The sequence below is a fragment of the Megalobrama amblycephala genome, linkage group LG10 (assembly GCF_018812025.1).
Source record: "Megalobrama amblycephala isolate DHTTF-2021 linkage group LG10, ASM1881202v1, whole genome shotgun sequence".
NCBI classification, from domain to species: Eukaryota; Metazoa; Chordata; class Actinopteri; order Cypriniformes; family Xenocyprididae; genus Megalobrama; species Megalobrama amblycephala.
In genome coordinates, this window is record NC_063053.1 from 29,684,200 (window position 1) to 29,711,105 (window position 26,906).

A 26,906-nucleotide genomic window follows, 5' to 3' on the forward strand; every position below is an offset into this window, starting at 1 on the left:
CATTTCTTTGTTTGTCTTTCTGTAGCTAATATTTGTTTGTTTATATCTTTCATTTTCACGTATTAACTTTATTATTATTATTATTATTATTATTATTATTATTAATATAATCTTTATTCATTCTCTATCTTCTGCAAAACCATACACTGTAGCTTCTGCAATGCCAGTAAAAAACTGGGACTGACTAGAGCTAAACCACACTGCCCCCTGCCGGCAGATGCTGCACATCACCAGTTGTTTGCTGGCTCAGAGGGTCAACAGGAAGTACTACTTGTGTCCCACCGCAGTTCTCAAGCGGAAAAGGTTGTGGCATTAACGACAACAGCAACCCATATGGCGTCCCTACACCGTAAGCGATAATACTATTCCTTCTCCCATTATGCGCTGGCTCTTCGATCACAGTGACAAACGCGGTGAGTGTTTTATCTTGCATCCCGCGCGGAGTGGGCGTGCACGCGCTTCGTTCGTTCAGCGCGAGGCCTTCTTGCACGCGACGCAACTCCAGCTCGAGACGAGTTTGTGCAAAAACCGCCTCGTTTGTGCCGCTAACTTTATATGCACGCTTAGGGTGCATATAAACTAATGTTGTTGATAAAAGTCAGTTTAATTCATTGCGGAAAGCGCGTGAGATACACTAAGACTGGTTGCTAAGGCCCCTGGTGCTCACGGAAGCGTTTGGTGGTGTGTTTGTTTTGTGAGGCTTTTCAATGTCGTTCGTTGCTTAAACGACGAATGCATCTTTTGCACAAGCTGAAGCTGCTTCTTAAAGCGGTCTTCTCTGTTTATAGAGGGCCGAACAGTGTGTGAGCTGTTCAAGGCCGCATGCGCTAGCTGTCTGTGCACGTGAACCGATCTTTAGCCAAAATAAAAACACCAGTGGCCCTCACCAGTCTACTCTGAGTGCATGTTAAGAAGACTTTAACAGGTTTAAGACATGAAGCAAATGAAAGGGACTCTTGCAGTGAGTTTGACTATAAAGTGTTTGTATTCTGTAATGCACTTTACCAGCTTGACACCTGATGCCTTTGCTTACTGTTCTAATCTATTGACAAGTAGTTCTGTGGTTATTACAAGAAGGGGAGAGCGGGGCTAGTTGTCACACTTTACTTTTTACTCCAGTGAAGATATCTGTATATAAAGTCTGTATAAGCACATACTTTAAGTCTACACAAATATAGGTTTATTAAAGAAAAATATATATTTCTTAATTATATATAATATAAACTTGTAATTCTATTTCACAAATTTTAATGCAAGAAACTAGGTTTAAATCAACATACAAAACTACTGCTTACTAGTGCTTAGAGTAAACAAACATTTGTGCAATTGGACTTTGGACTTGTAGTTACTGAGATACAGCCCCTGTGACAACTAGCCCTGGCCTTTACATTTGTGTTAAGGTTTTACTTGAATGCCAAACATGCCACATTTTATAAAGTAGGGGAAACTATGGGATTGTGCCTTTTTAAAAAAAAAAAAAAAAAAAAAAAAAAAAGAAAAAAAAAAAGAGTACCGTAGAAAGCGTACGTTAACTTATTTGTCAAAATAGTACAACTTGGAAGGTTATGCAGTGATAAAGATACATTTATAATTCTTAACTGTTTAACTCTTCCAGAGCAAACCGTACAGTGCAGGCATTCATGGATATAGTTGGTGGTCCATTCAATCATCTGGTTCCCAGTGACCAGTTGGATGATTCCTTACTTCTCGGACAGAACCTGGAATGTGAAGCAAGTGATGAGTTTGAAACCGGTCAGGGTCACCCTGAAGATTCACTGAAGAACATGCTCAGTGACAAAGATCCCATGTTTGGATCTGCTAGTGCCCAGTTTCATCTTTTAGAAAATGAAGATGTCAATTTTAAGCTTGGTAGCTCAGCAGGTACAGTAGTTGCTTTTGAAGACTGTTTGTTGTTTAATTAACAAAAAAGTTTGCAATTAACTCCTTCGACCGTGTGTTTTGCAGATGCAGATCACGACATGACAGCAGCAGGTGTTAGTCAGAGTCAGTCTGATGGAGAACACAGTCAGTCCAGCTTCTCACGGGGCAGGAGACATGCAGGTCCTCTACAGAGACGACAAACAGGTGCATGTAACTTAAGGGGAAAAAGGGACATAACTGGGTGAATTTATTCGGATTGCTTTGAATCTGCTGAATCAGCTTGCAGTAGTTCAAAATGAACCCTAAGTACATTGGTTGTTCACAACTATCCATATATATTTTACTCTATTGGTAAATAAAGTAATTAGCAAAAGCTTTTAAAAAATGCTATTTAAAATTATTTAGCAATTTACTATTTAGTGCTGTTAAAATTAACAGATGCGATTAAATTTTTTTTCAGTTTAACCCGTTAAAAATATTTAACGCAATTAATTCAGCATCTGTTTTTTTTCTGTCATAATTTGGCGAGCGTTACATTATATCAGGGGTGGGGAACGTTGATCCTGGAGGGCCATTGTCCTGCAGAGTTCAGCTCCAACCCTAATTAAACACACCTGAAGCTAATCAAGGTCTTCAGGATTACTAAAGTTACAGGCAGGTGAGTTTTTTTTTTTTTTTCAGGGTTGGAGCTAAACTCTGCAGGACAATGGCCCTCCAGGATCAACGTTCCCCACCCCTGCATTATATGATCATGCTTTTATTCAGGCAAATGCTTTTAAACCATTCAAGCGCTACAAGACAAACGAGAACACGCTGTCTGTGAATATCATGTCTGTGTGACACACACAACTTGTGAGCACAGAAAGGCACGTGCCAGTATCAAGTTCTCTTTCATGCTTGTGCAAACAGAATTGTGCCAAAATGCCCATTTTGTCGAGTATATCCTCATAAAAGCAGTCTTAAACTCTTTAAATTAACTTAAAGAGTTGTGAGATAATGAGATCCACGTCAGATCCGCGTCACGTTCGGCAGCGGCAGCTCTTAAAGTGACAGCAGCCTAATAAACCAGTTGCTGTGATGTCTGTTATTAATGTTAGTCAAAGAACAAAGGTAACAGAGAAAATTGAAGCTTTAATAAGGGTAAATCTATATTTAATTTATTATTTATGCAGTGAAGACTGTAAAGTGTTTGATAACTATTACATTTCTGTAGGATATTTCTTACCTGTTAGATAAATACGACATTTATATAATGGGCTTATGTGAAGACTGTTTTAAGTTCACTTAAATGAAGTTATGGTTTCAAAGCCTAATAGATATCAAAATGTATAGCTTTCAGTTATGCTATAATATTAAATATCTATAATGTTTAAAAAAAATCAATTTCATAGAGATATAAGTACCAGTATTAATATCAGTGATACTGGCCTTCATTCATAAAAAGACGCCATTAAACAAATAATTAAAATATACTGTCTTTAAGCTGTTTCTACATTAATTTGGAGAGTAACAGTGAAATTAGTACAATATTAAAAACTCCAATGCTTTTAATCGTGATCAATCATAATTAATTACAGAAAAAATGTGTGATTATTTTTTTTTTAATCGATTGACAGCACTATTATTATTTCATTCATGCTTACAATAACAAATATTTAAATGTCTATTTATGTCAACTTAAAAAGATTTTTATTTATATAAATTTATTTACTTTTTAAAATTAAATCTGTTTTAAATGGTTCTTTATAGGGGACTCTTCCGAAGTTTCTCTGTCTTTTAGTAACTTTTACTTAAGTGGAAAACCATTAGAAGACCTCTATGTGGCGATACATGTAAAATAAATATTGCTTTTCACTGTATGCCACGAGCGACCATTTGCCCAAAAAAAGACAAATGTTTTTAATAAAAAATATTTATTACTGTAAATTTTGGCACCCTCCTTTTGGCATCTTTAGATATGTTCAGAAATCTGCTGTATTGGGATATCAGTAATGGCTGAGAGTTTATTGGGCTTAAAAGTATTCCTGAAACCAATATTTTTGCCTATTTGCTGTCTCTTTGACTGCTCATCTGTTCTGTTTTGCTGCTACGAGTGTATTGAAACCGTTTTTCTCTTTCAGCAAGCCGCGGTCGAGTCAAAGGCAGGCGCCCCGGTCCTGCACGAAAAGCAGCCGAGAGCAACGAACAGGAGTCGACATGTAGTGGAAACTCGGATGGAGATAAAAGCCTTGCTGAAAAAAGGGAAGCTCTGCTTAGTCGTCGTTTTGGAATCCATGAGGTTGACTCCTCAATGAATCCAGTTGTTGTGTTACGCCGATTAACTGTTACTGTAGGGGGCTATAAAATCGAACTGCTTCCTGGACCGTCGCATGCATTTGGATCATTTAGCACGAGCGACCTTCAGTCTTTGGGCTTCCAAGAGGACGGCATCACTGCTGATGGCCTCGCACTTGATTTGGGACAAAATCAAGATGAAGTTGCACAAGAACTTGATAATTCCACACAGGAGGTTGTTGGGGAAGTGAGTGTTGGCCAGCCCGCTAGCGATGACATGCCTATGGATTTTGGGCCGTATGTGAACCCCAATGAAGTACAAGACACTAACAGCACCATGTCGCTCAAGCCCAGTATGAACAATGCCACACCTGGAGACACCAAAATAAACGACCAAATCAATACCCAAAAGCTAAGCGCACACAAAAAGGGGAACAAGAACGGCACAGCGGTTCAGCCTGCAGTCAAAAAGCTTCTGAAACACAAACAGGCTCTGTCTGCTGCCAAAAACAAACCGTCTCATCTCACCAGGCCAGGGCTCTTACAGAAAGTATCCAGACATCCCAGAGACAAAAAAATACATACGAGCCAACCAGAGAGTCAAAAGGGGAAGCCTGGTAAGGTGGGCTTGAAACGCCCAGGCGAGCCACTCGCTCCTAAGTCAGCCTCAAAAATACAGAAACTTCAGGATGGACATCCTGCGCATCAAACCACAAGTCCGTCTGTCCCGGTGTCCCCGACAATCAGTCGAAAACCTTCGTCTGTTTCTGGCCCTGGTGTCAAGTCAGTGCAGTCTCCGCACCCTCTGAAAAAGCCACAAAATCCTCCCACTCCGGTAAACAAAACAAACCCACCTGTGACAAACAGCCAAGGGGATGAGGAGCAGGAGAAGGTCAAGATCAAGAAGGCAGAGAAGATCCAGCAAAGACACAAGAGCAGAAACTCTAGGAGTATCTCAATAGAGGAGCCGCAGCTGTTTATCCCTGATAATGCCCCTGTGGTGAAGAAGGAAGCCGAGGGTGAACCTCCTCCTGAAAGCGAGACTGTGTGGGACCCCAGCAAACACTGTGGATTATGCAAGAAACCTCACAACAACAGGTATGTTGAGTTTTATTTCTAAATTCATTCTCATGATCATAAATCAATCCTTTTTTATATTGTTTTATTGATATTCAAGTTTGCTTGCTCATTTTTCATATTTTTACATATAGATCACCTTTGCCATCATCAAAACCCTGAAAGTTAACTTTAAAGTTAATCTTTAAAAATGCTAATTAATAACCCTGTTAAATATAATCTCAAAATGAATATCCATTTTTCATACTGTATATTATAGGGGTGTAACAATATATTGTCACAATATATCACAATACAAAAATGCAACAATATGTATCGTGGATACGGATAGTGACAATCTGTATGGTTCAGACAAAATTAAAATTACAGAGTTTTAGTCACAGTACTACACTAAACTACTGTATATAATGTAATTTATGGGTCCTGATAATGCCAAATGTCTTATGCTACCAGTTAAAAGTGTGGCCTAAATAATTTTTAATATCTAGTCAGTGACAAAGTGCAAACATATTCGTCTAAAATAATTCTGTATTCTCAGCTTCAGAATCATGAATATTTTTATTCTGGTGTCACCATTGTGATGTGCATTGGGTTACCAGCACCAAGTCCAAGCTTATTTATTTCCACCCCATATGTAATACCAAATGTAGCATTTTAATCAATAGTACATTTTTTGTTAACCTTTTACCATACTTCTTGGAGTATCGCAAAAATATTGTATTGTGAGTTCAGTATCGTGATATGTATCGAACGATGACATGAGGGTATCGTTATACTTCTAGAATGTTGTGGTGCTTAAACTGGTTGCAATATTTAAAGTGCCCATATGCTGTTTTAAATGTTTCTAATTTTGTTTTTTTAAGGGTCTCCTACAAGGTCTCTTACAATAGGTTTACATGCAGCCAAGGTCAAAAAACACTTTAATTTTCACATTGCACATCACCCCATTTCTTAAAGAGTCTGAAAATGGTTCGTTTAGAAGATTCAGTCTCTCTAAACTCCCCTTTTCCAGAGCCTCCTCTGCTCTGATTGGTCAGGTGGCCCAGTCTGTTGTGAATGGTCTACCTCTTACAGCGCATGTAAGAAATGCGAATGTTGAATGCGAATTCAGTTTTACCTAGGGCTGCATAATAAGTCGCAATTAACATGAAATTGCGCTTAAATCGATTAGGCTAAGTGCGATTATGAAATTGCAAAGGCATTTATTTTGAATGCGCAGCTTGTCAGTGAAGCACAGCTCTGTGATCATTAGTAAATGCTGCTCCATTTAAAAAAAAAAAAAGCACAGCGAGCATCCGTCTGTGAGATGTTGTTTCTCACACAGAATAAGGCACACAACATATTTTTTCATAGCCTTTATCACTGTATAGAATACTATGTCGATTAACACTGAAGTATAAATATACTTTAGTATCATGAAAATACTCGAAGGCTTGAAGAACCCAGTTAAACCATATATTGTCGTAGTCGTGTGTTTAATCAAAGTGTTTCAATCTTTTGTTTATTCAGCTACAGCAATAGTATGACGGCCATAGGGATTTGCTGGAATGACATGCGTTATTTCCTACATCTGTGGGGCATATTTGGATTTTCTGCATGAGAGCGCCCTCTGGCTTTCAGATGGAGCAGCATCTACTACTGATCACAGAGCCATGCTTCGCTGAGAATAATTCCAGCGCGAGTCCTCATCCTTTCGCAGTGCATGCAAAGTGGATTCGCAATGCTGAAAACAGCATCTTCTCGACATATGGAGAAAACAAAAAACAAACTCTTTCAGGCCTCAGCTACAACTACAGTGTTGGAGAGCAGGTCAGAGTAGATATTGTTCACGGGCAGCCAATGAAGACAATAGGCTGGCATTATGCACATTTGTTACAAACCTAATAGGTCCATGCATGAAGTAGGACTGGAATGACGGACGGCTCGTTTCAGCAGTTCAGAATCGATTCTTTCTTTTAGGAGACAATAACTTTATTTGTCGTGCACTTTGATCTTTAAAACTTTGCAGATCTTTCACATTCACAAACAGCTGTATTACACACCGCATGAAAGGTAATATTCAAAAAAAGCATAATGGGGCAATTTAAAACAATTGATTTTAGTGTTTTATATATTTAGATAAAATATAGAGTTAATATCAGAAAATAACAATTATTGGCTTATCAGTATTGGACAGAATTTTAATATTAATGCATGCCTCTTTGAAATTTAAATTATGAGAGAAAAGCCTCACTTTAGATCTGTGTGTATTTGCTCAAAGTGATGGGCTGCAGACAGACCTGTGAGTTTCATCAACTCTTTCTGTTTGAATAGGTTCATGGTGGGCTGCGGCCGCTGCGATGACTGGTTTCATGGGGATTGTGTGGGTCTGGATCTGGCTAAAGTTCAGCAGATGGAAAAGGAGGACCAGGAGTATGTGTGCTTGAAGTGCTGTGCTGAAGAGGACGGGAAAACCGGTGTCCAGGCCACAGAGCAGTCAGACGATAAGTTATCTGCTAAACAAAAACAGAGACCCCAGCAGTCGGTCACCGCAGGTGGAATACGACCCTTCCGAAAAGTAAGCAAACAAGTCATCCAGTACTAGACTGCAAAGCATAATGATTACATGCGTAGTTAATAAAAATGTATGCATTTGTCATCATAAAAATCAAGAGTTGTAGGAAGTTCTTATGAAGTAAGAAGCTTTAAGTTCTTTTATTTTTACTTATAAAGCCTTATGTAATTGACATGCATTAAAGTATAGACCAGGGGTGGTGAATACCGTTCCTGCAGTGTTCAGCTCCAACCCTGATAAAAACTCACCTGCCTGTAGCTTTCTAGTAACCCTTCAGACCTTGATTAGCTTTGTTCAGGTGTGTTTGAGTAGGGTTAAAGCAAAACTGTGGCTCTCCAGGACCGACGTTCACCACCCCTGGTATAGACGTTAATGTATAATTACTCTTCCCTTTTAACCGTATAAGAATTTGTGAATTTGTGCCTGAAACAGTCGTCAAATTAACAATATCGTGTAATTGCCTCAAATCAGATAAACCAAAGAGAATGAAAGGAATTGAGTTTGTGCTAATGGAAACTCTGGCACAAAAAATCTTCAAAAGCATAATTGGACCTCAAGGGGAAAAAATTAACAAAAATGTATGATGTGACCCCTTTAATTAGAAGAAACATAGAATCTGATTTGTCCAATATCAATCTAGAGAAAAAACAAGTTGTTCTTTGGATCATTTAAATATTTGATGGTTGCTTGTGGCAGATTTACAAAGTCATATTTTGTTCTGTCCTTTCTGATTTAGCTTTTGATTTGTGTGGTAGCCACCTGCTTTCTTTAAAAGGGTTTGTATATCTGCTTCTCTATATTTTTTTTACACGTGGGTGTAAAGGGGTTAGTTAGCTTTTCACTCATTGTAGGTGAACGGTTCCTCACAGGTGTGTTCACATGGACAGGTGTGTTACACACTCATGTACAAATCTGCAAGTACCACTGATATGGCCACTTAAATTTGTTTTCCTCATATGGCATTGTACAGTATTGTAGTATTTTTATTTATTTATTTTTTAAACTATTTTTGTGTTATGTAGGACGTGGGAGAAAGACGACCCTCAGAAGATTCAATGCCAAGGGGTATGGATATTTTCATCAGTAATTTTTATACACCCTTAAAAAAAAAAAAGTTATTAAAGGATTACTCCACTTTCAAAATAAAATTTCCTGATAATTTACTTACCCCCATGACATCCAAGATGTTTATCTTTCTTTCTTCAGTCAAAAAGAAATTAAGGTTTTTGATGAAAACATTCCAGGATTATTCTCCTTATAGTGGACTTCAACGGACTTCAAACAGATGAAGGTCAAAATTACAGTTTCATTGCAGCTTCAAAGGGCTCTACGTGATCCCAGACGAGGAATAAGGGTCTTATCTAGAGAAATGATCAGTCATTTTCTAAAAAAATTAATTGTATACCATAAATGCTCATCTTGAACTAGCCCTCCTCTTCTTCTTCTTCTTCTTCTTCTCTATTAGAATTCCGGCAGTGTAGACGCTTCTACACTTGTATTACTGCCCTCCACAGGTCAAAGTTTGAACTAATTGTTATATACTTGCACTAGCTTATTGAATATAACAATTAGTTCAAATTTGACATGTGGAGGGCAGTAATACACTTAGCAGCGTCTATACTGCCGAAATTCTAATAAAGAAGAAGAAGAGAAAACCTTAATTTATTTTCGACTGAAAAAAGAAAGACAAACATCTTGGATGACATGGTGGTGAGTAAATTATCAGGAAATTTTAATTTGAAAGTGAACTAATCCTTTAATGTTAGTTTTTTAAGAAAAATATTTTTAAATGAATAATTTCAATTTTAAAGAATAATCTTTAAAATTGAATAATCAATTTTAAAGTATCATAATTAATTGTAAATTATTACCAGTAATAATTTTGAGATGAAATTTTTACAGGACCAAATGTGAAGCATGAGGCGAAGAAAGTTAAAATATCTCATGTAAGCTCAAAGAAACCATCCACTGGACAAATCAGGCGAAGTGTTCGGGACTCACTGGAGGAGATTCTCTTGAAACGGTGTGTGAATGTGATTTTTGGTAGATTGCCATTAAAGTCAGTCGATAGCTTTTCCTTATAACCGTCTACCCCTTGTTTATATTATGTGTGTAATGTTAAGTTGTTCCAACTTTATCCTCTCATCTTACAGACTGAAGGAGTCTGACTTGAAGATTTCATTGGACAAGCCTGCTGAGTTGGCCAGAAGGACAGAGAAGGAGCTTTTTGCTCTCTTTCAGGGTGTTGATAGCAAATACAAAAATAAATACAGAAGTTTGACTTTCAACCTGAAAGATGCAAAAAATAATGTAAGTGTTTTTTGTGCAACCTATTTTCACTGAAAGTATTTCTAGGAAAATCTAATGTTGTGTTAATGAAAAGAAATGTTATTTTGCAGGTGTTATTCAAGCGAGTACTCAAGGGAGAAGTTTCCCCTGCTGATTTGGTGCGTATGACTGCAGAAGAGCTGGCCTCTAAGGAACTGGCTGCTTGGAGACAAAGAGAAAATCGACATGTTAGTAAAACATTATATCTCTGTTGCTTTTCCAAAATATCACAATTTAGGTTTTGGTAGACAGCATAAAATGGCATTTGCAAAGTGTTTAACTTTCTGGCTGAAGTGAACTATGCAGAGTATTTTCAGCAGGATATATTTGTCCATCAGAAAAGTCATTTAATTGGCAGTTTTGTATGTTGATTTATATTGATTGTTGACTTATAAATCTTTCTGTTGGCAGACAATTGAAATGATCGAGAAAGAACAGAGAGAAGTAGAGAGACGCCCCATTACTAAAATCACCCATAAAGGGGAAATTGAAATTGAGAATCAGGAGCCTGCCAAGGCACCAGAGGCCATAGAGGCTGAGGTGAGATTTGGGGCATTTTATGCTCCATTCTTAGCAGCTTTGTTATATTTTCCAAGAAGGAAAAAGAAAATTGCCTTCTAAATTTTCCTGCCACATCTTCAGCCAGAGCCTGTGCCGAAAGCTGCGGAAGTGCCTGAAGAAAAACCACCCGAGACTAAAGCTGACAGTCCCAAGAAATCTATAGATACCACCAACTTGCACAAGTCTCATCTATTTGACCTCAACTGCAAAATCTGCACAGGTAAAACCATTACATTAAAGTTCTTACATTAAACTGAAATTAAACTTACAATAAACTTTTTTTTCTTACGTTTATAGTTATTGTGAAGAGTTAAAGGAGCTAAATCATACTAAATAAAAAACAAAATCCCCTTAGGTGTACTTAAAGCTTTTTTGCATTAAAAAAAAACAAAAAAAAAAACAAAGTCTGAAAAATTAAGTCTATTAAGAAATTGCATGTAAAATTAACAAGTGTTTGTGTCTTTTAACATGCACAGTCTTAATTGTTGAAGTACATAAAAGATCAGTTCATTTTCAAATGAAAGTTACCCCAAGCTTTATTCACCCTCAAGCCATCCTAGGTGTATATGACTTTCTTATTTCTGATGAACACAATCAGAGTTATATTAATAAATATCCTGACGCATCCCAGCTTTATAATGGAAGACCAAAGTGTTTGAAGTTCAAGAAAGTGCATCCATCCATCCATCATAAACGAAACGTACTCCACACGGCTCCAGGGGGTTAATAAAGGCCTTCTGAAGCGAAGTGATGTGTTTGTGTAAGAAAAATATCCATATTTAACATGTTATAAAGTAAAATAACTAGCTTCCGAACTAAGCTGCCTTACGGATTCTACTTGCGTCTAAAGCGTAACTTGCACTACGCCATGACGCACTAAACAACGTCCTGCGTGATATGTGGTGTGGAAGTTACGCTTTAGACGCAAGTAGAATCCGTATAGCAGTTTGGTTGGAAGCTAGGATGGCTTGAGGGTGAGTAAATGGTGTAATTTTTATGTTGAAGTGAACTAATCCTTAAAACCTTGTTAAAAATAAACTTCTTAACTCAAAGTTGCAAATGTCTTCAGAATTAGTAGTTATTAGTATTTTTAAGTTACATAATGTTTTAATAATACAGTGAACTTCAAGTTCTTGAAGTGATTCTTTAAACATTTTTTGGATGTTTCTGTGAAGGTCGCATGGCTCCACCTACAGAGGAAGCCGCTACAAAGGTGGTAAAGGTGGCTACAACAGTTGTGAGGAGGCAGTCTAGTGCGACGGACGAATCTCAGCACTCCTCAACAACACCTACATCAGCACTGATGGACGATCTGTCTTTAAGAGCCATGGAAGAAGGCCTTCTCAACTTTTTGCCTGAATCCAGGTAAGATTTCTGATTTAAAGGTCCCGTTCTTCGTGATCCCATGTTTCAAACTTTAGTTAGTGTGTAATGTTGTTGTTAGAGTATAAATAAAATCTGTAAAATTTTAAAGCTCAAAGTTCAATGCCAAGCGAGATATTTTATTTAACAGAAGTCGCCTACATCGAACGGCCAGTTTGGACTACATCCCTCTACTTCCTTCTTTAATGACGTCACTAAAACAGTTTTTTGACTAACCTCCGCCCACAGGAATACACATGAGTTGCGTTTGTAGAGTGTGTTTGTCGCCATGTCGTCGAAACGCTGTTATTTTCATCCCGCAGTCCAATCACCGGGTCTGATTCCGGCTCAAATTGATAGGGTAAAATTAAAGACATGTTTACAATAACACTGAGCGCGTGCATCTCCACGTTATGGTAAGAGGCGTGACCTTTCTGGGCAAGGTTCGCTAAGCTGCTGTCGAATCACAACACAGGAACCGCTGGCACAATCAGAACTCGTTACGTATTTCTGAAGGAGGGACTTCATAGAACAAGGAAGTCATCAGCCCGTTTTTATGACAGTGGAAACAGTGGTATACAGATAAGTAAATTATGTGAAAAATACTGTGTTTTTTTACACGCGAAACATGAACACGTTATATTGCACACTATAAACACAATCAAAGCTTCAAAAAACCACGAAAAACGGGACCTTTAAGCAAATGACTTTCAAGCAATACCATGTTTAGAAAACAAGACTTCAAATGACATTTAAAAAAATTGTTGCTTTTTGATTTATTTACTTTAATAGGTCAGATGGTCTGAGTAGCAAAGAAGATACAGCTACTTTCCTCAGCAACTTGGAGAGTCTGTGGGGCGGCTTTGTTGATATGCCAGCTGTGGCGAGGTTTCTAACAAAAGCTTATCCTGTCTCTGGAATACTGGACCACCTAACACAGGTAAGTGACATTTTGAAATGCATCCTAAATATGCGAGTCTCACATTTGAACTGTTGTATTTGAAGCATATCAAAATTTGCAGGATTTGCCGGACAACATCCAAGTAGGTGGACGAATTTCCCCTCAAATAGTCTGGGACTATGTCGAGAAAATTCGTGCTTCTGGCACAAAGGTGGGAATGATTTATCCTTTGATTTGTCATATCCTGCATTTGACCATTTGAATGAGCTATTTGTGACTTTTAAATGTTTATTCCCCAGGAAATTTGTGTTATTCGCTTCACCCCCGACACAGAAGAAGATGAGATCTCATACACTTTGTTGTACGCTTATTTTAGCAGCCGTAGAAGATACGGCGTTGTTGCCAACAACCGCAAACAAGTTAAAGACATGTATCTCATTCCTCTCGGCTCCACAGAAAAAATTCCTCACCAGATTGTTCCGTTTGATGGTCCAGGTAAGACTTTCTTTGCAGGTTCATTTGTAGGATCTGTATAATTATTTTTGCAACAGAATCTTTGATATTAATCAAAATGATCCACATTGTAGGACTGGAGACCAATCGTCCGAATGTTCTTCTTGGATTGGTCATCCGCCAGAGACTGAAAAGGGACTTCGGGGTAATCCTGCCAAGCGATGTCAGTGAAGCTCCAAGTTTCTTGGCAGAAAGCAAATCTCAGGTCGACTACACACAGAAAGCTCCTGTGGCTCAAGATGTGGAGCGAAGTTTTAACAGCGGTCCTGGGAGCACACGGAAAAAAGACACTGCGGACTTAATTAAGTCAGTCGTTGAAGAACCGATATTGGATACGGAGACGGAAGAGAATGTTTCTTTGCGCTTTCTTCCCGGTGTGCTAAAGTTGCCCGGAAACTCGGCATCATCCTCAAGCGACAATGTGAAGAGTGACTCTACAACACCAGAGTCCAAAACTCCAACAGTCGACAATGAAAATCATGCAGCAATCCATCCTAAACCTACAGCCAGTGCTCCTCGACTTGACCGCTTCGTTATCAAGAAAAAAGACTCCAAAGCTGTTAAAACAGAACAGGTGCCATCCAGCGTGAGCCTGGAGACCAGCACAGAAAAGAAAGAGAGTGGAGTTGTACTTTCTCTGAGTGACAAACCTGCAGATGTTTCAACAGAGAGTTTCCTTTCCTCTCTCGCGACCGCTAAACCCAAAGAGGAGACCGAGTCTGGCAGCACAGTTGCACCAGCTACTCAAGAAACAAGCGAAACCACTTCATCAGCTGTATCGACAGATTCTGTTACTGATGCTTCTTGCTCTGTCCCCAAAAATGAAATTGTATCAAGTCCCACCAAGGCTTTAAAAACATCTCCTCTTGGTATTTTAAAGAGAGTGTCTTCATCAGCTGAACCTACGGAGTTAAAACCGCAACAGTCGGAAAATAATTCAGAAAAGTCTCAGCAGAAAGTTACTCCGCAACCATCTGCACAACCCTCTGAAGAGTGCAAAGCCATAGAGGACATCCAAGCCATCACCACAATCTCATCCATTGGGAAGAACGAAGGTCTCAAGCAGCCTAGGACCTCTTTTAACCCTAAAGTTTACAGTCCACCCATTTTTCATTCGTATCATCCCGGTCCACCTGATCCCCAATTTTACCCTCCTCCAGCCAATCCTGCACCTTTCTTACCCCTTCATCCACAGGTTCCTCCACCTTTCCCATTTCCTCCTGGTCCACCACCTCCTCAGATGTTCCCTCAAAGCGATCCTCGCATGCTCACTCCACCTTGGTCTCAAACCGTCCCTCCCCAAACTATTCCTGCACCTTCTCTGACGTACGAGTCCAGCTTACCAACCTCTTCGCCCCTCAGCAAAGACGACAAGAGTTCGGAGAAGTCTTACAGCGACCTGGGCGACAAGCCGTCCAGGCGCTCCGAAGAGACCTATAGGAAGGACAGTAGAGATAGAGACCACTATGACAGACACCATCACAAAAGTAAGCACTACGACAGGGATCGGGAAAAACACAGGGAAAGAAGTCACAGTCATAAAGAGCGCCGCTCGAAAGAGGACAGGTACGAGAAACCGAGAGAACGGCACCACAGCAGCAGCAGCCATTACCGGGACAGAGACAAACACAGGCGGGACTCTGATTATGAGAAACACAGGAGGGACTCGAGAGACAGGCGTTCGTGATCTTAGCATCAAATCGCTCCACCTTCCTTAAATCTGTAACATGGTAGAAGAAAACTATTTATAAAGTTGCAAAATGATTTTTGTATGAAAAGCAGCTAGTACCATTTCTTTTCAAAATCTTAAAAGATATTTGTTTGTTTTTAAATGTAAATTTTCCCTACGTGGCTATTCAAGGATCCACTAACATTGTCTTCACAAGCAGCTGGTTGTCAAGAAAATTAAACTACTGTTGTACGCAAAGTGCCATGAGACACAACATCCCATGGTTGATGAGAACAGCTTCTTTTGCTTCACTTTTTATTTTTCAGTTTTAATTTTTCTAAATTTGGCTTCTTAAGTATTTTCTATGTTTCAGGTGACAAGTATTTCTTTGTACATTTTGCCTTGTCACACAACAGAAATGTGCATATTCAGCACATTGTGTTTATGTACAGTTCATAATAAAATGTTTTTATTGTTAGTAAAGCGACTGAAATGGAAGTCTTTGTTTGTTAAACACGCTCATTTTTTATTGTCATGCACTGTAATTAAAAATATCTGAGATCACAGAAAAAGGTACTGTATTTCACAATAACAAAAAAGCAATTATAAAAGACTACTTTTGGGGTAAATGCAGGATTGCCTGAAATGAAATTATGTCCCATTAAAGGAACAAATGGCATTTTTTATATATATATATATATATATATATATATATATATATATATATATACATACATATACATACATATATATATATACACACACATATATACACACACACACACACACACATACCCTGACATTCAAAAGTTTGGGGTTAGATTTTTAAAAAATACAGAAAAACAGGAATAATATACCGTTCTAGTTTCATATATTTTAAAATGTAATTTATTCCTGTGATGGCAAAGCTGAATTCTCAGCATCATTAATCCAGTCTTCAGTGCAGGGACGTGCACAGGGGGGGTTGCTCAGGTTGCCCGGGCAACTGCCCATATGCCCTTCTCGACTCAAGTTGCCCTTCCGAGGTGGAAGGAAAAAAAAAAAAAAAATCGTACAATGGATGCAGAATTTCACGTAGGCCTAGATAAATAAATAAAATCGCACAGCCTCATTCACTTCCATATTCGGGCACCCGTCCGAAAGTGAAAGTCAGTAGGGGAAGGGCAAACTCTGTTTACGTGGCTGCAGCGCTGCACGCGACCGGCACCTGAGCTGAGCCTGCATGAGCGGCACTAGAAGGAGATTGTCGCGGTTGTCGGGTGAGACGACTTAACGTTGTCGGAAAGGTGAGTAAGGTTATAATCGTTAACGAAAACGAACGAAAAAACGAAAACTAGGTGGGAAAAAACATCGCCGTTAACTGAAATAAAAATAAAAAGGAGGCATTACAAAAAAACGATAACTAACCAAAACTGTAATGTGTGTTTGGAAAAAACTAACTAAAATAAAATAAAAGTATAGATTAAATGTCCTTAGTTTTCGTCTTTGTCAATGTCTTTCATAGAGCAAACGTTCAGCTGCATTTCATTTCCCTGCGTCTCTCACATACTCGCGTCTCGCGCGCGCACAGCCCCTCCATGAGAACGAGTGTTGGAAGCAAGTTCGCGAAAGGTTGGTATCTCGTGAAAACCTTTACTCAATCACACATTAAAAAGTGGTATAAAAATATTTTTAATTCTGAATATAATTTTGTCAGTGTGTTAATGTCGACCTGAGAAGCGATTGCTACTTTAGAAAGTTAACTAGACGCAAGTTTGAGGTCAAATGCACTTGGGTTGTCGATGTCAAAACACTATTTAAGCTGTGATTCAAGTAAGGAATAATTGACGACGGGCCGTTGAATTATTAGAAAAATAATGCACACCTGAGGTGGTGATTCGGTCACGACTCGAAGCGGAGTCAATTATTCCGCTTATACCACGGTTATTCTCAGTCCTTCATATAGCCCGTGAGGGGGGGTGTTGGTAGGGGAGTGCCCTTTTTTTAGGTCAGAGCAACTGCCCCTCAAAATTCCTGTGCACGTCCCTGCTTCAGTGTCACATGATCCTTCAGAAATCATTCTAATGCTGATTTGCTGCTCAAGAAACATTTCTAATTATTGAGAACAGCATTTATTTAAAACAATACATTGTATTTAGTGTCACTTTTGATAATTCTAATGAATCTGTGATGATTACAAGCTTTAATTTCTAAAAAAAAACTTCTTACTGACCCCAAACCTTTGAACAGTAGTGTATTAATACTATATATTTGATTATTATGGGAAACAGAAGTGTATCCACCATAAACCACAATACAATTCATTCAATTTACTTTATTTGTTATAGACAACAGATTAACACCAGGGTAACAAAAGAAAGGCTAACCAAAATTTTTTTTTTTTTTTTAGAAAATAAGGGCCAGATTTACTAAACGGCGAATTAGCGTGAGCGCAATTCCAGAGGCGATGGTAGTGGAAAGTTCTGTGCGTAATCTACTGACGACACGCAAATTAAAGAACACAGATGCAGCAGATCATTTCCATAATGACCAACGTGATCTACCAAGAGCAGTGCAAATTAGCATCTAGATATGAATTTTTTGGGTATTTAATAATGGCACAAATACCAGTAAACTGACTAGCACAAACCTTAGTAAATTGTGTTGCGTGATTCATTTAAATACTCCTTCCATAAATTTTGCATCTGAAATGGAAACTCCTACAAATGCATATGCAATAAGATCAGCCGTAAAGATAACCCTGTCCACGCCTGTTCAGCGTTAATTTTTCACTGCATGTTTTTAGTAAATCCTGACAGTAGTTTTTTTAACACCAAAAGAGGGTTTGCGCTGGTGCGAGCTGTTAGTAAATCTGGCCCGAAAACTTTTAGTTTGACCTTCAGGCTCTTTGCTGAAATAAAATGAAATTTTAAAGTCCTATTTTGTACCTTTATTGTGGTTTTAAGTGTTACATGTTTTGACATTGACAGTAAAATGTTTTACAAGTACTTAATACTAACGTGCAAGGAAAAAAAGACCTTGGAAAGTATACCACATTATTTATTTAAAAGAAATACCTCCTTTAAAAACTCATGTTGTTTAAATTCAAAGTAGATCAAGTCAAAGTGAACAGGCTTTTGTTGCATAAACAACAAAGCTGGACACGTACCACAAAAAATTCAACAACCTGACCTTCAATAAGAGGCACAAATATGTAACAGTCCTGCTATCATGTGTTCATCTCTTCATTTTGTTCATTCAAACAACAAATGCATGGTGATTTTGAGATGGAGGGTGTTTTGAAGTATTTTTGATTATATAAAGGTTCACTTCTACAACCTGACATCTCTGTGACAGCATCATTTTATCACGCCAATGATAAACAACAGATTTCACCTCTTGAAAACTGGCACTGTGTCATTTAGTGTATTTGATAAGACTCATTGCATATTCTATTCTAGATGTAATACCTAAAATCAAATATCAAAACAGAAACAATAATCACAATAATTATTCCTACTCATCACCTTGATAGACATTGATACCTTCACTGTTTTGATGAAACTGCAGCTCTCTGGTGTCCTGATACAAGAAAACATCTTTAATACTCCCATCAAACCCTTTAGTAAATACACCAGATGTAACATACGCCACATCTCTATTTAATTCAAAACCCCCCAAATAAATCACCCCTCCATAATTTACCGCTACATACTGTTCAAAGGGGTCAATGTCTTCAAAAATGACTCTTTCCTCATTCACATAGACCTGGATGAGAGTTCGGTTGTGAGTAATAGACAGGTAATTCCAGTGATTACAGCAGAAAGTGCTTTGGTACACAAGAGGAACAGCATTTCTCTCACCAAGATTGACTGAAACCTTCAGATAACCGTCCTGCAGTCCAACCGCTAGATGGTCATTGTCTTCACTTTCTGCTTTCCCCATCCAAAGAATCAAACCATCCCCTGCTGAAGTGGAAAAATTCAGTGAAACTTCAGTATACATCAGATTCCTAGAGTTGTACTTTGGATCCTTGTATTTCAAATACGAGTTTCCAATAAACCTTATAGTCCTCAATGTAACTTTTTGGTCACAATAAGTCCCAATCCATCCCAAAGAACACATACATGAATACGAAGCAGACATATGGACACAGAGAGAACCGTGTTGACAAAGATTGTTGACACAGTGAACGGACTGTTGGCACCGTAAACCGGTCCACATTGAGGGGCAAATACACCTGAATGAAGAAAGACCCGCTGGATGGCAGTAGCCACCGTTCATGCAAACCTTATACCCACACGCTGTCCCGTCCCAGTCGCCAACATTGACTCCGTTGAGCGCACCCGTCTCTGTAAGCTCAAGGTCATGCCCGTTAACTATGACCTCTCGCATGCCGCCCGTGAATCCCACCGGGTCTTTCTCCGTCGCATCCGGGGACACTGTGTTCAGGAAAGACACGCCCCCAATGAAAATATTTGTGCCAACATCCAGAGTGCTCGTGCCCTCTGAAGAGTTCCTGGTCACGGCTTCATCGTCTAGAATGAGGAAGCCACGGTTGCCTTCTCTCCCAGCCTTCACTGTGTGCCACTTCATGCCAGTCACATCGACCTCTTTTGGAGACTGTAATACAATAGTTTCGTTTCCCAGATTATATCGGAGCTGCACAAATCCAGCTGACAGGGATATGCTGAGGAAATCACCTTGGGAGAGGGTAGAGAATAATGTTAATTCATAGTCTTTTGTTCACCACAAAACTCCTGTAATCATCTCTGTTGTTGTTTTATTCACATTTGGTTTCTGAACATACGAACCACTTTAATATGTATAGTAGATACATTTAAAGGTGCAGTATGTAGGATTTCTGTCCGCTAGAAGTCGCTGGAGGCCTATTCAAAGCAAAGGCGTAGCTTGATGATGGCAAGTTTGAGCATGGAATCTGGGGACATGTGGTCTTCACATCACAGTCGGTGCAAAAGAATAGGGATTGGACTCGGGAAGAAATCATGTTCATGGATGCGATTATTAACGTTACTGTAGTATGAAGCAGAGCAGGAGCTGGAGCGATTGCGCAACACACGCCTCACGAGCAGCTGAACTTTTATTATGCCACAGTCACCGGCGCCGCTTACGCTTTTCCGGTCATGAGTATGAGGTAACACAGCTCTGTTTATCATATTAGATACATTTGAGTGTGTTGAAAATGATGTTACAACGTTACTCTTTGAGTTCGCTCGGTGGCTGCTGTGAGACACTTGTTTGAGACACACTGCAGTAAGATAGATCGATTTTAGAATATCATATTAAATGCTGGATGGCTTGTGTTGATAAATGGCATACAATTAATTTGAAAAAATAAAACATTGTATAATGGAGAAAATGCTGTATTACTGTAACTAAAAATAAAGCTGCATCTGATTATGCTATGTTAGCTACTTCACAAAATAGTGTTTTTCTCTGAGGCATGGCAAAGCATGGTACTCACAAAAAACAAATAAAGAAAATTAGATTTAAACAATCAAGACTAAACATGTTGAGCTATATAACAACAATTAGTTTTCTGTCTATAAATATATCAAAACAGTTGTTCCCTTGCCTATTAAAACATGTAAATATTAAAGTGTCTTTGGTGTTTCCATGGTTTCTACAAAATAAAACCGGAAACCGAGGGTAACGCGAGTATGATGCAATTGACAGGCGACTCCTCACACGTCTCGGAGCCTTGGTTAAAATCAAGATTTTACAAATAGTTGGAAACATTTTGGATATTTTAAGTACTCAAGTGAACAAAATACATAGCACTGGCCTAGTGGTTTTTGGATATTTTACTGCAAAAATCTTACATATTACACCTTTAAATGCTTTAATTTTGCATAATGTAAGCAGTCAAGATGCTGCCTTACCAGACCGACTGCTCAAGTATCGTGCAGTGTAGAACAGGATGCCCTCTGGTGAAAGTGTTTGAAACTGCAGTTGAAGATGGGTTCTGTGCCTTATATTGATGGGAGGAAATGACATCCAAGATGACTGATTGCCACTGAAGAAAGGATCACTGATAGATACAGCTGGAAAAGAAATAAAAATAAAAAACTTAATAAAAATGTCTTAACATATTCAAGGCAAAACTTATTTCGCAGTGCCCTTTTACAATCTATTTTTTTCCCTCTAAAATATAAAGCTATATACAAATATATATTTTCATGTATAACTATCCTTTTATATTGTAATACATATATTTTATATATTTCATATATTTTATTTATATACACACACACACACGCACACACGCGCACACGCGCACACACACACACACACACTACCATTCAAAAATTTGGGGTGAGTAAGATTTCTTTGAAAGAAATTAATACTTTTATTCAGCAAGGATACATTAAATTGAACAAAAGTAAGAGTAAAGACATTTATAATGTTACAACTATTTCTCTTTCAAATAAATGCTGTTCTTTTGAACTTTCTATTCATCAAAGAATCTTGAAAAAAACATTATTAATATTTCAGCGTTGATAATAAGAAATGTTTCTGGAGCACCAAATCAGCATATCTGCTGAAAATTTAGCAATAACTTACATTTTTAAAGTATATCAAAATAGAAAAGTTAAATTTGTATTATTTCACAGTATTACTGTTTTACTGTGCTTTCATCAAATAATTGCAGCCTTGTTGAGAATAAGAGATTTCTTTCTTTCACATATTCTACAAAACTTTTTCTACTTTATTTTAAGGGTTAGTTCACCCAAAAATTAAAATTCTGTCATTAATTACTCACCCTCATGTCATTCCAGAGATTCATATTTTTGCAAATAAACTGGTAAATGATGTTTTTTGCACAAACAACGCACTTGCGTTGCTTCATAAAATTGAGGTTAAACCACTTGGTCACATGGTTTACTTTTATGATGCCTTTACTACCTTTCTGAGGCTTGAAAGTGGTAGTTGCGTAGGCTGTCAATAGAGGGACAGAAACCTCTCAGATTTCATTAAGATGATCTTCATTTGTGTTCCAAAGATGAACAAAGGTCTTATGGGTGTGGAACGACAAGAGGGTGAGTAGTTAATGATAGAATTTTCATTTTTGAGTGAACTAACCCTATGTGACGAGCAGGGCGGGGCGAGAGCCATGAGAGAATGGCGCGAGGCTGGTGACGCGAGTGACAACGAGGAGAAGGAGGAGAGAGGACCAGGCCTGGATTTTATGTTATGTTTTATTATGTTTGTGTGGCCGGCAGTCGACCGTGAGGGACTGCCGGTATTTTACTTTCATTTTGTTGTTGGTTTATTTTATATTATTAAAGTCTGTTAAACATTCGCCGGTTCCTGCCTCCTTCTTCCCGTATATACGAACTGCGTTACATTGGTGCTGAAACCCAGGAGGAAGGAGGGACATGCTGTCGGAGAGCCCTCGCTGCTGAGGGGGATCGCGGTGCTGAGGAGGTCGGGCAGCGCGGAAGAGTGAAGACCGTGAGTGGCTGCCTGAGGCGGTGATGCTGGAGCGAGTATACATCAGGTGGGACGGAGAGCTCGCTGCCGTACACTTGGGTTGAGGTAGGGTGGCTCCCGTCCGAGAGGGAGTGGAGGAGCAGGGAAAGGGGGACTCGCTGCCGGCTGCCCTCAGCCAGAGAAGCCATCGCCGACTGCCAGAAGGCGGAGGAGGATCGAGCCATCCACTGAGCATCCAGTACCATCGCATGGCACCGCAAGGAAGAGCCTCTCGGCTGGCTGAGGACCGATCGACAATGTGTCCGGGAACCGGACTAAGATTTTTTTTTCTTTTTCCTATCTTCCCTCTCTCGTCTCTGTCGCTCCTTGTGCTTCTGTCTCCTTTTCTTTCGTCTCGTCTGTCCTTACCTCCAGGTGCTTCGGCCGCTGAGACTTGCCTCCAGGGGGAGTAGAGCGCAGTCTCGTGGGTAACCCCCGGCCTGCGAGGGGTGATGGGGGTATGTGATGACTGACGAGCAGGGTGGGGCGAGAGCCGTGAGGGACCAGCGTGAGGCCAGTGATGCGAGTCATAACGAGCGTCAGCTGTGCATTGCACCGGTCTCATATCTCTCATGGAGGAGCTCCGGAAGCATAAAAGGAGGAGTTTTATTGTTTTATTATGTTTGTATTTCACTTTCATTTTGTTGTTGGTTTATTTTATATTATTAAAGTCTGTTAAACGTTCGCCAGTTGCCGCCGCCTCCTTCCCGTATATATGAACTGCGTTACACCCTAATTTAAAAAGATTGTATTTTTTTCTACCTACAATTAGAAGTCTGTATACATGAAAATAAACATAAAAATATAGTTATCAATAGAATAAAAATAGTTGTCATCAATCTTTAGAAAGCAAAATGAGACAGCTTAAAAACTGGCAAATTTTACATTTTTACTACTTTTTTTTATTGTTATCTTTTTTACACAGTGTTTCTCTGCACCCTTCCTTAGACCCTCTAGCAGCTCTCTGGAGGTCAGATTGATTGTTGTCTAACCTTGCTGGCAGAAGAGTCCAGCAGAGCCTAGGGGGCACTGGCATGTGTATCCATCAGGAAGGGGCACACAGGTGGAGCCGCGAGCGCAGGAGGGCGGTGGGATGTGTTCGGCATCACAGAACGACACTTTCTCAGAGCAAAGAGCACCTTTCCATCCAAACACACACTGACAGCTGGAGGAGAAGGCCAAAGAGAAAGGGATAATAATGTTTGTCAGTCATTCACTTGCACAAGTTGGCTCAAACAGGTGCTTGTTCTAAAGTGGAAGTCTTACTACACAGAGGATCCAGAGTCCACACAGGTGCCTCCGTTCTGGCAGATGACCAGGTTGCAAGGATCAACACCACACTGCCCCACATTACGTCCTGACTCTGGCTTGCCCTCAGGCCCTCCTGGAGGTTGAAACTTCCCATCTCGTCTCGTCCGAAACAGCAAATCGAAAATGCAGCCTTTAAAATAAAAGAGAGAGAGAACATTTGTCATTATTTACTCACCCTCATATTAATGGTGACCAGCAGCGTTGGGGGCAACACATTACAAGTAACTTGAAAAACTAATCTGATTACTTTGCTGCTGACCTTCAATGATCCAATTCAACCATACTAATAAGCAAAAATGACTTTTGATTAGATTTAGATATAAGAGTGTTGAACTTCCTTCTCCTGTGTCTTCTTATTCTTTAATCTAGAATGGCAGCACCGCTGAAAGGTTTGTTTGAGCTGCGCCCTGTACTGTACAGGCGTAAATATAGCCTGAGGCTTATTCATTTCACTTTTGGTGTGAAAGGGCCTTTGCATTTGCCAAAAATAGAACTTTTTTGTTGTTATTAAAAAACAAACGAGCAAGCCCAGCCCAGCCCAAGTAAGAAAAAATATCGCAATTAGTTACTTTACATTATATTGTAATGCATTAATTTTAAAAGTAACTTTCCCCAGGCTGTCAAGCTCAAAAAAAAAAAAAAAAAAAAAAAAAAAAAAAAAAAATATATATATATATATATATATATATATATAAATACACACACACACACACACACACACACAAACATTCAAAAGTTTAGGGTCAGTAGGATTTTCTTTTTTAAAATTGACATTGTTACAAAAATTGTCTTTCAAATAAATGCTGTTTTTCTGAATTTTTGAAAGAATCTTGAAAAAAAGTGTGTCAAGGCTTCCACAAAAATAAAAAGCTCAACTGTTTTTAACACTGATAATCAGAAATGTTTCTTGAGCAGCAGATCAGCATATTAGAATGATTTCTGAAGGATCATGTGACACTGAAGACTGGAGTAATGATGCTGAAAATTCAGCTTTGATCACAAGAATAAATTCAATAATATATTGTGAATAAAATTTCACAATAATACCTTTTTTATTGTGTTTTTGATCAAATAAATGCAGTCTTGATAAGTATATGAGACTTCAAAAACACACACACACCAAAAAAAAAAAAATCACACTGACCCCAAACTTATGAACAGTAGTGTTCATCTTATACTAAGCACAATATTGCTTTCAGCAGCTCTGGAGGCATCCAATGGAGTGTTTTCCTAAAAGACTAGTAAATGTAATATTCGGAACAAGAAGAAACATTTGTGCCATGGCAGGAAATTCATACAATAATAGCTTCTAATTTTTGCACATGGCTCTCTCCAGCAATAACATGGTGTTGACAATATTTGCAATTATTTTTGGAAAGCACCATCATGGTGAAATGGGTGCAAAAATTTCTGAGTTTGAGCTGTTGCTCTTTTTCAAGTAAATAGCAAAAATGAAATGAAATATCCAGTGAGTGGCAGATACAGATGAGTGGTATGAATATAAAGGGACTGCCTCAAGCTCCATGAGATCAGTTCATATATTCATAACTGAATATTACTATTAAATTCATAATCTAATACTCAGTCAATAACCATTTAAAATCATAATCAAGCAGTTACAACAATATAATTTGAGGTTGAAGAGGCCCCAAGATAGCTGTTGTGAAACTGTACTTTATTTGCCCAGTAGACTTCCATTGTAAGTGAATTACTATAAACTGAGGGATGAGTTGAAATTATGTTATGCAGTAATAGAGAAAGACTTGTACTGAATTCTGAGCATTTCTTAAACAGCATCGACTAAATGACAAGACATGCAGTGGTTAGGACGTATCTTGGCCCATTTGTCATCAGTTCAAATGTTTTCATGATGTTGTGCTTAAAAGCAATGTAACTTTTGGCCTGCTGGCGGTTAAAAAACAAAACCACGCATTTTGCAGAAGAACATTGTTTTGGTTGTGCTTTGGCTCTGCTTGACTGTAAGACTGAATATCCCTTCATTTAAATTTGGAACAAAATTAGCTTGCCTTTAAGATCGTTGCACAGAATTTCTATGAGGCAACAATTTATTTTTTATTTAACAATTTATGTGAGGGCGGTTTTATGAACGATTTCCAAAGAAATTTGTTCTGCTTGTTTCATGAATGAGTTCCATTGACTGTAAGCATCCAGAGCCTGAGACAAAAGATCCATTCCATCCTACTCACTTCAGCGTGTTTCACAGCTGTGATGAAATGCTGTGTAATAAGACTACAGAGATAAAACTGATAATACCAGTGAAATGTTTGGACACACATGACTGAATCTGAAACCCTAACAACATTTTTATCTAAACGCATATCCATAAATGTTGGAAAATTAATTTTGTAGATTGGTGATTATGTGAATTTCTTTACAAAGCTAAAGTTTTAAATGGTTTAAAAGTTTTTAAGGCAAATCCCATACTACTATTTGTTAACTTTTAACTGATCAGAAGATATTACATTTTACAAGCAATTTCCCTCAGAATGATAACACCAACTTGCAAAGGCCATATTTTGTTGACATTAAAATGTCTGTTGTAATAAAGCTTTGTGATGGGTGGTTGCACACATATTGCACACAAGGTTAAGAGTCTCATCAGATCTGCAGACACATCACGAAACGGATGATCCAAGAAAGAAAGACTGATTTCATCACTGACAACATGAATCAAGACATCAAACAAGACGATAATAATAGTAAAACAGGAAAAAACACAGTACCTTGAAAGCTTTTCTGGAAACGTGAGCCCGCAGGCAATAGCTCAGGTGTGTATTCTTCATATCCACCCACATAAAGTTGATTGAAGGTGTTCAGGCCCACCAGCGGTCCAGTGGATGTACCCGTTCTCCTCTTCTGCCCATCAACCTGTTCAGAAAAGATCACAGCAATGTGACGTCAACATGGTCAAAAGTGGCTCAAAACAGGAAAACACTTTGAATTTCCATTCCACATCCCCCCCAATAGGATTGCATTTCAAA

The 26,906-nt window shown here is 38.7% G+C and overlaps 2 protein-coding genes across 4 annotated transcripts in view; one reads left to right on the forward strand and one right to left on the reverse strand.

The window, feature by feature from the left end:
• Positions 1-192: 192 nt before the first annotated feature.
• On the forward strand, positions 193-15,603 carry phf3 (PHD finger protein 3). 3 transcript variants are annotated; one of them, XM_048205725.1, is made up of 16 exons: positions 193-349; positions 1,616-1,881; positions 1,966-2,085; positions 4,002-5,253; positions 7,546-7,789; positions 8,809-8,851; positions 9,689-9,809; positions 9,940-10,096; positions 10,186-10,302; positions 10,526-10,654; positions 10,757-10,895; positions 11,851-12,040; positions 12,830-12,977; positions 13,060-13,149; positions 13,238-13,433; positions 13,526-15,603. In XM_048205725.1, the coding sequence occupies exons 2-16, from the start codon at positions 1,641-1,643 to the stop codon at positions 15,136-15,138; spliced, it is 4,800 nt and encodes a 1,599-aa protein (XP_048061682.1). In that variant the 5' UTR covers positions 193-349; positions 1,616-1,640; the 3' UTR covers positions 15,139-15,603. The 3 variants fall into 3 exon arrangements, with proteins under 3 accessions (XP_048061682.1, XP_048061681.1, XP_048061683.1); XM_048205724.1 differs by having other exon boundaries at positions 246-413; XM_048205726.1 differs by lacking the exon at positions 193-349 and adding an exon at positions 458-961.
• A 1,309-nt stretch (positions 15,604-16,912) lies between these two features.
• eys (eyes shut homolog) overlaps positions 16,913-26,906 on the reverse strand; it is a gene marked incomplete at its 5' end in the record, with an annotated part of 227,664 nt that continues 217,670 nt past the window's right edge. Inside the window, 5 exons of the mRNA XM_048203800.1 lie at positions 16,913-19,802; positions 21,003-21,164; positions 23,586-23,758; positions 23,860-24,034; positions 26,649-26,793. Of these exons, the coding sequence (XP_048059757.1) occupies positions 18,616-19,802; positions 21,003-21,164; positions 23,586-23,758; positions 23,860-24,034; positions 26,649-26,793 (1,842 nt within the window). The remainder of the gene's footprint in view (positions 19,803-21,002; positions 21,165-23,585; positions 23,759-23,859; positions 24,035-26,648; positions 26,794-26,906) is intronic.

Bases quoted from the DNA above. Each gene is read 5' to 3' on its own strand.
- phf3 (XM_048205725.1), top strand. From the start codon at position 1,641: ATGGATATAGTTGGTGGTCCATTCAATCATCTGGTTCCCAGTGACCAG. The intron at 10,896-11,850 runs GTAAAACCATTA...GTTTCTGTGAAG, and splicing joins CAACTGCAAAATCTGCACAG to GTCGCATGGCTCCACCTACA. The intron at 13,150-13,237 runs GTGGGAATGATT...TTTATTCCCCAG, and splicing joins TTCGTGCTTCTGGCACAAAG to GAAATTTGTGTTATTCGCTT.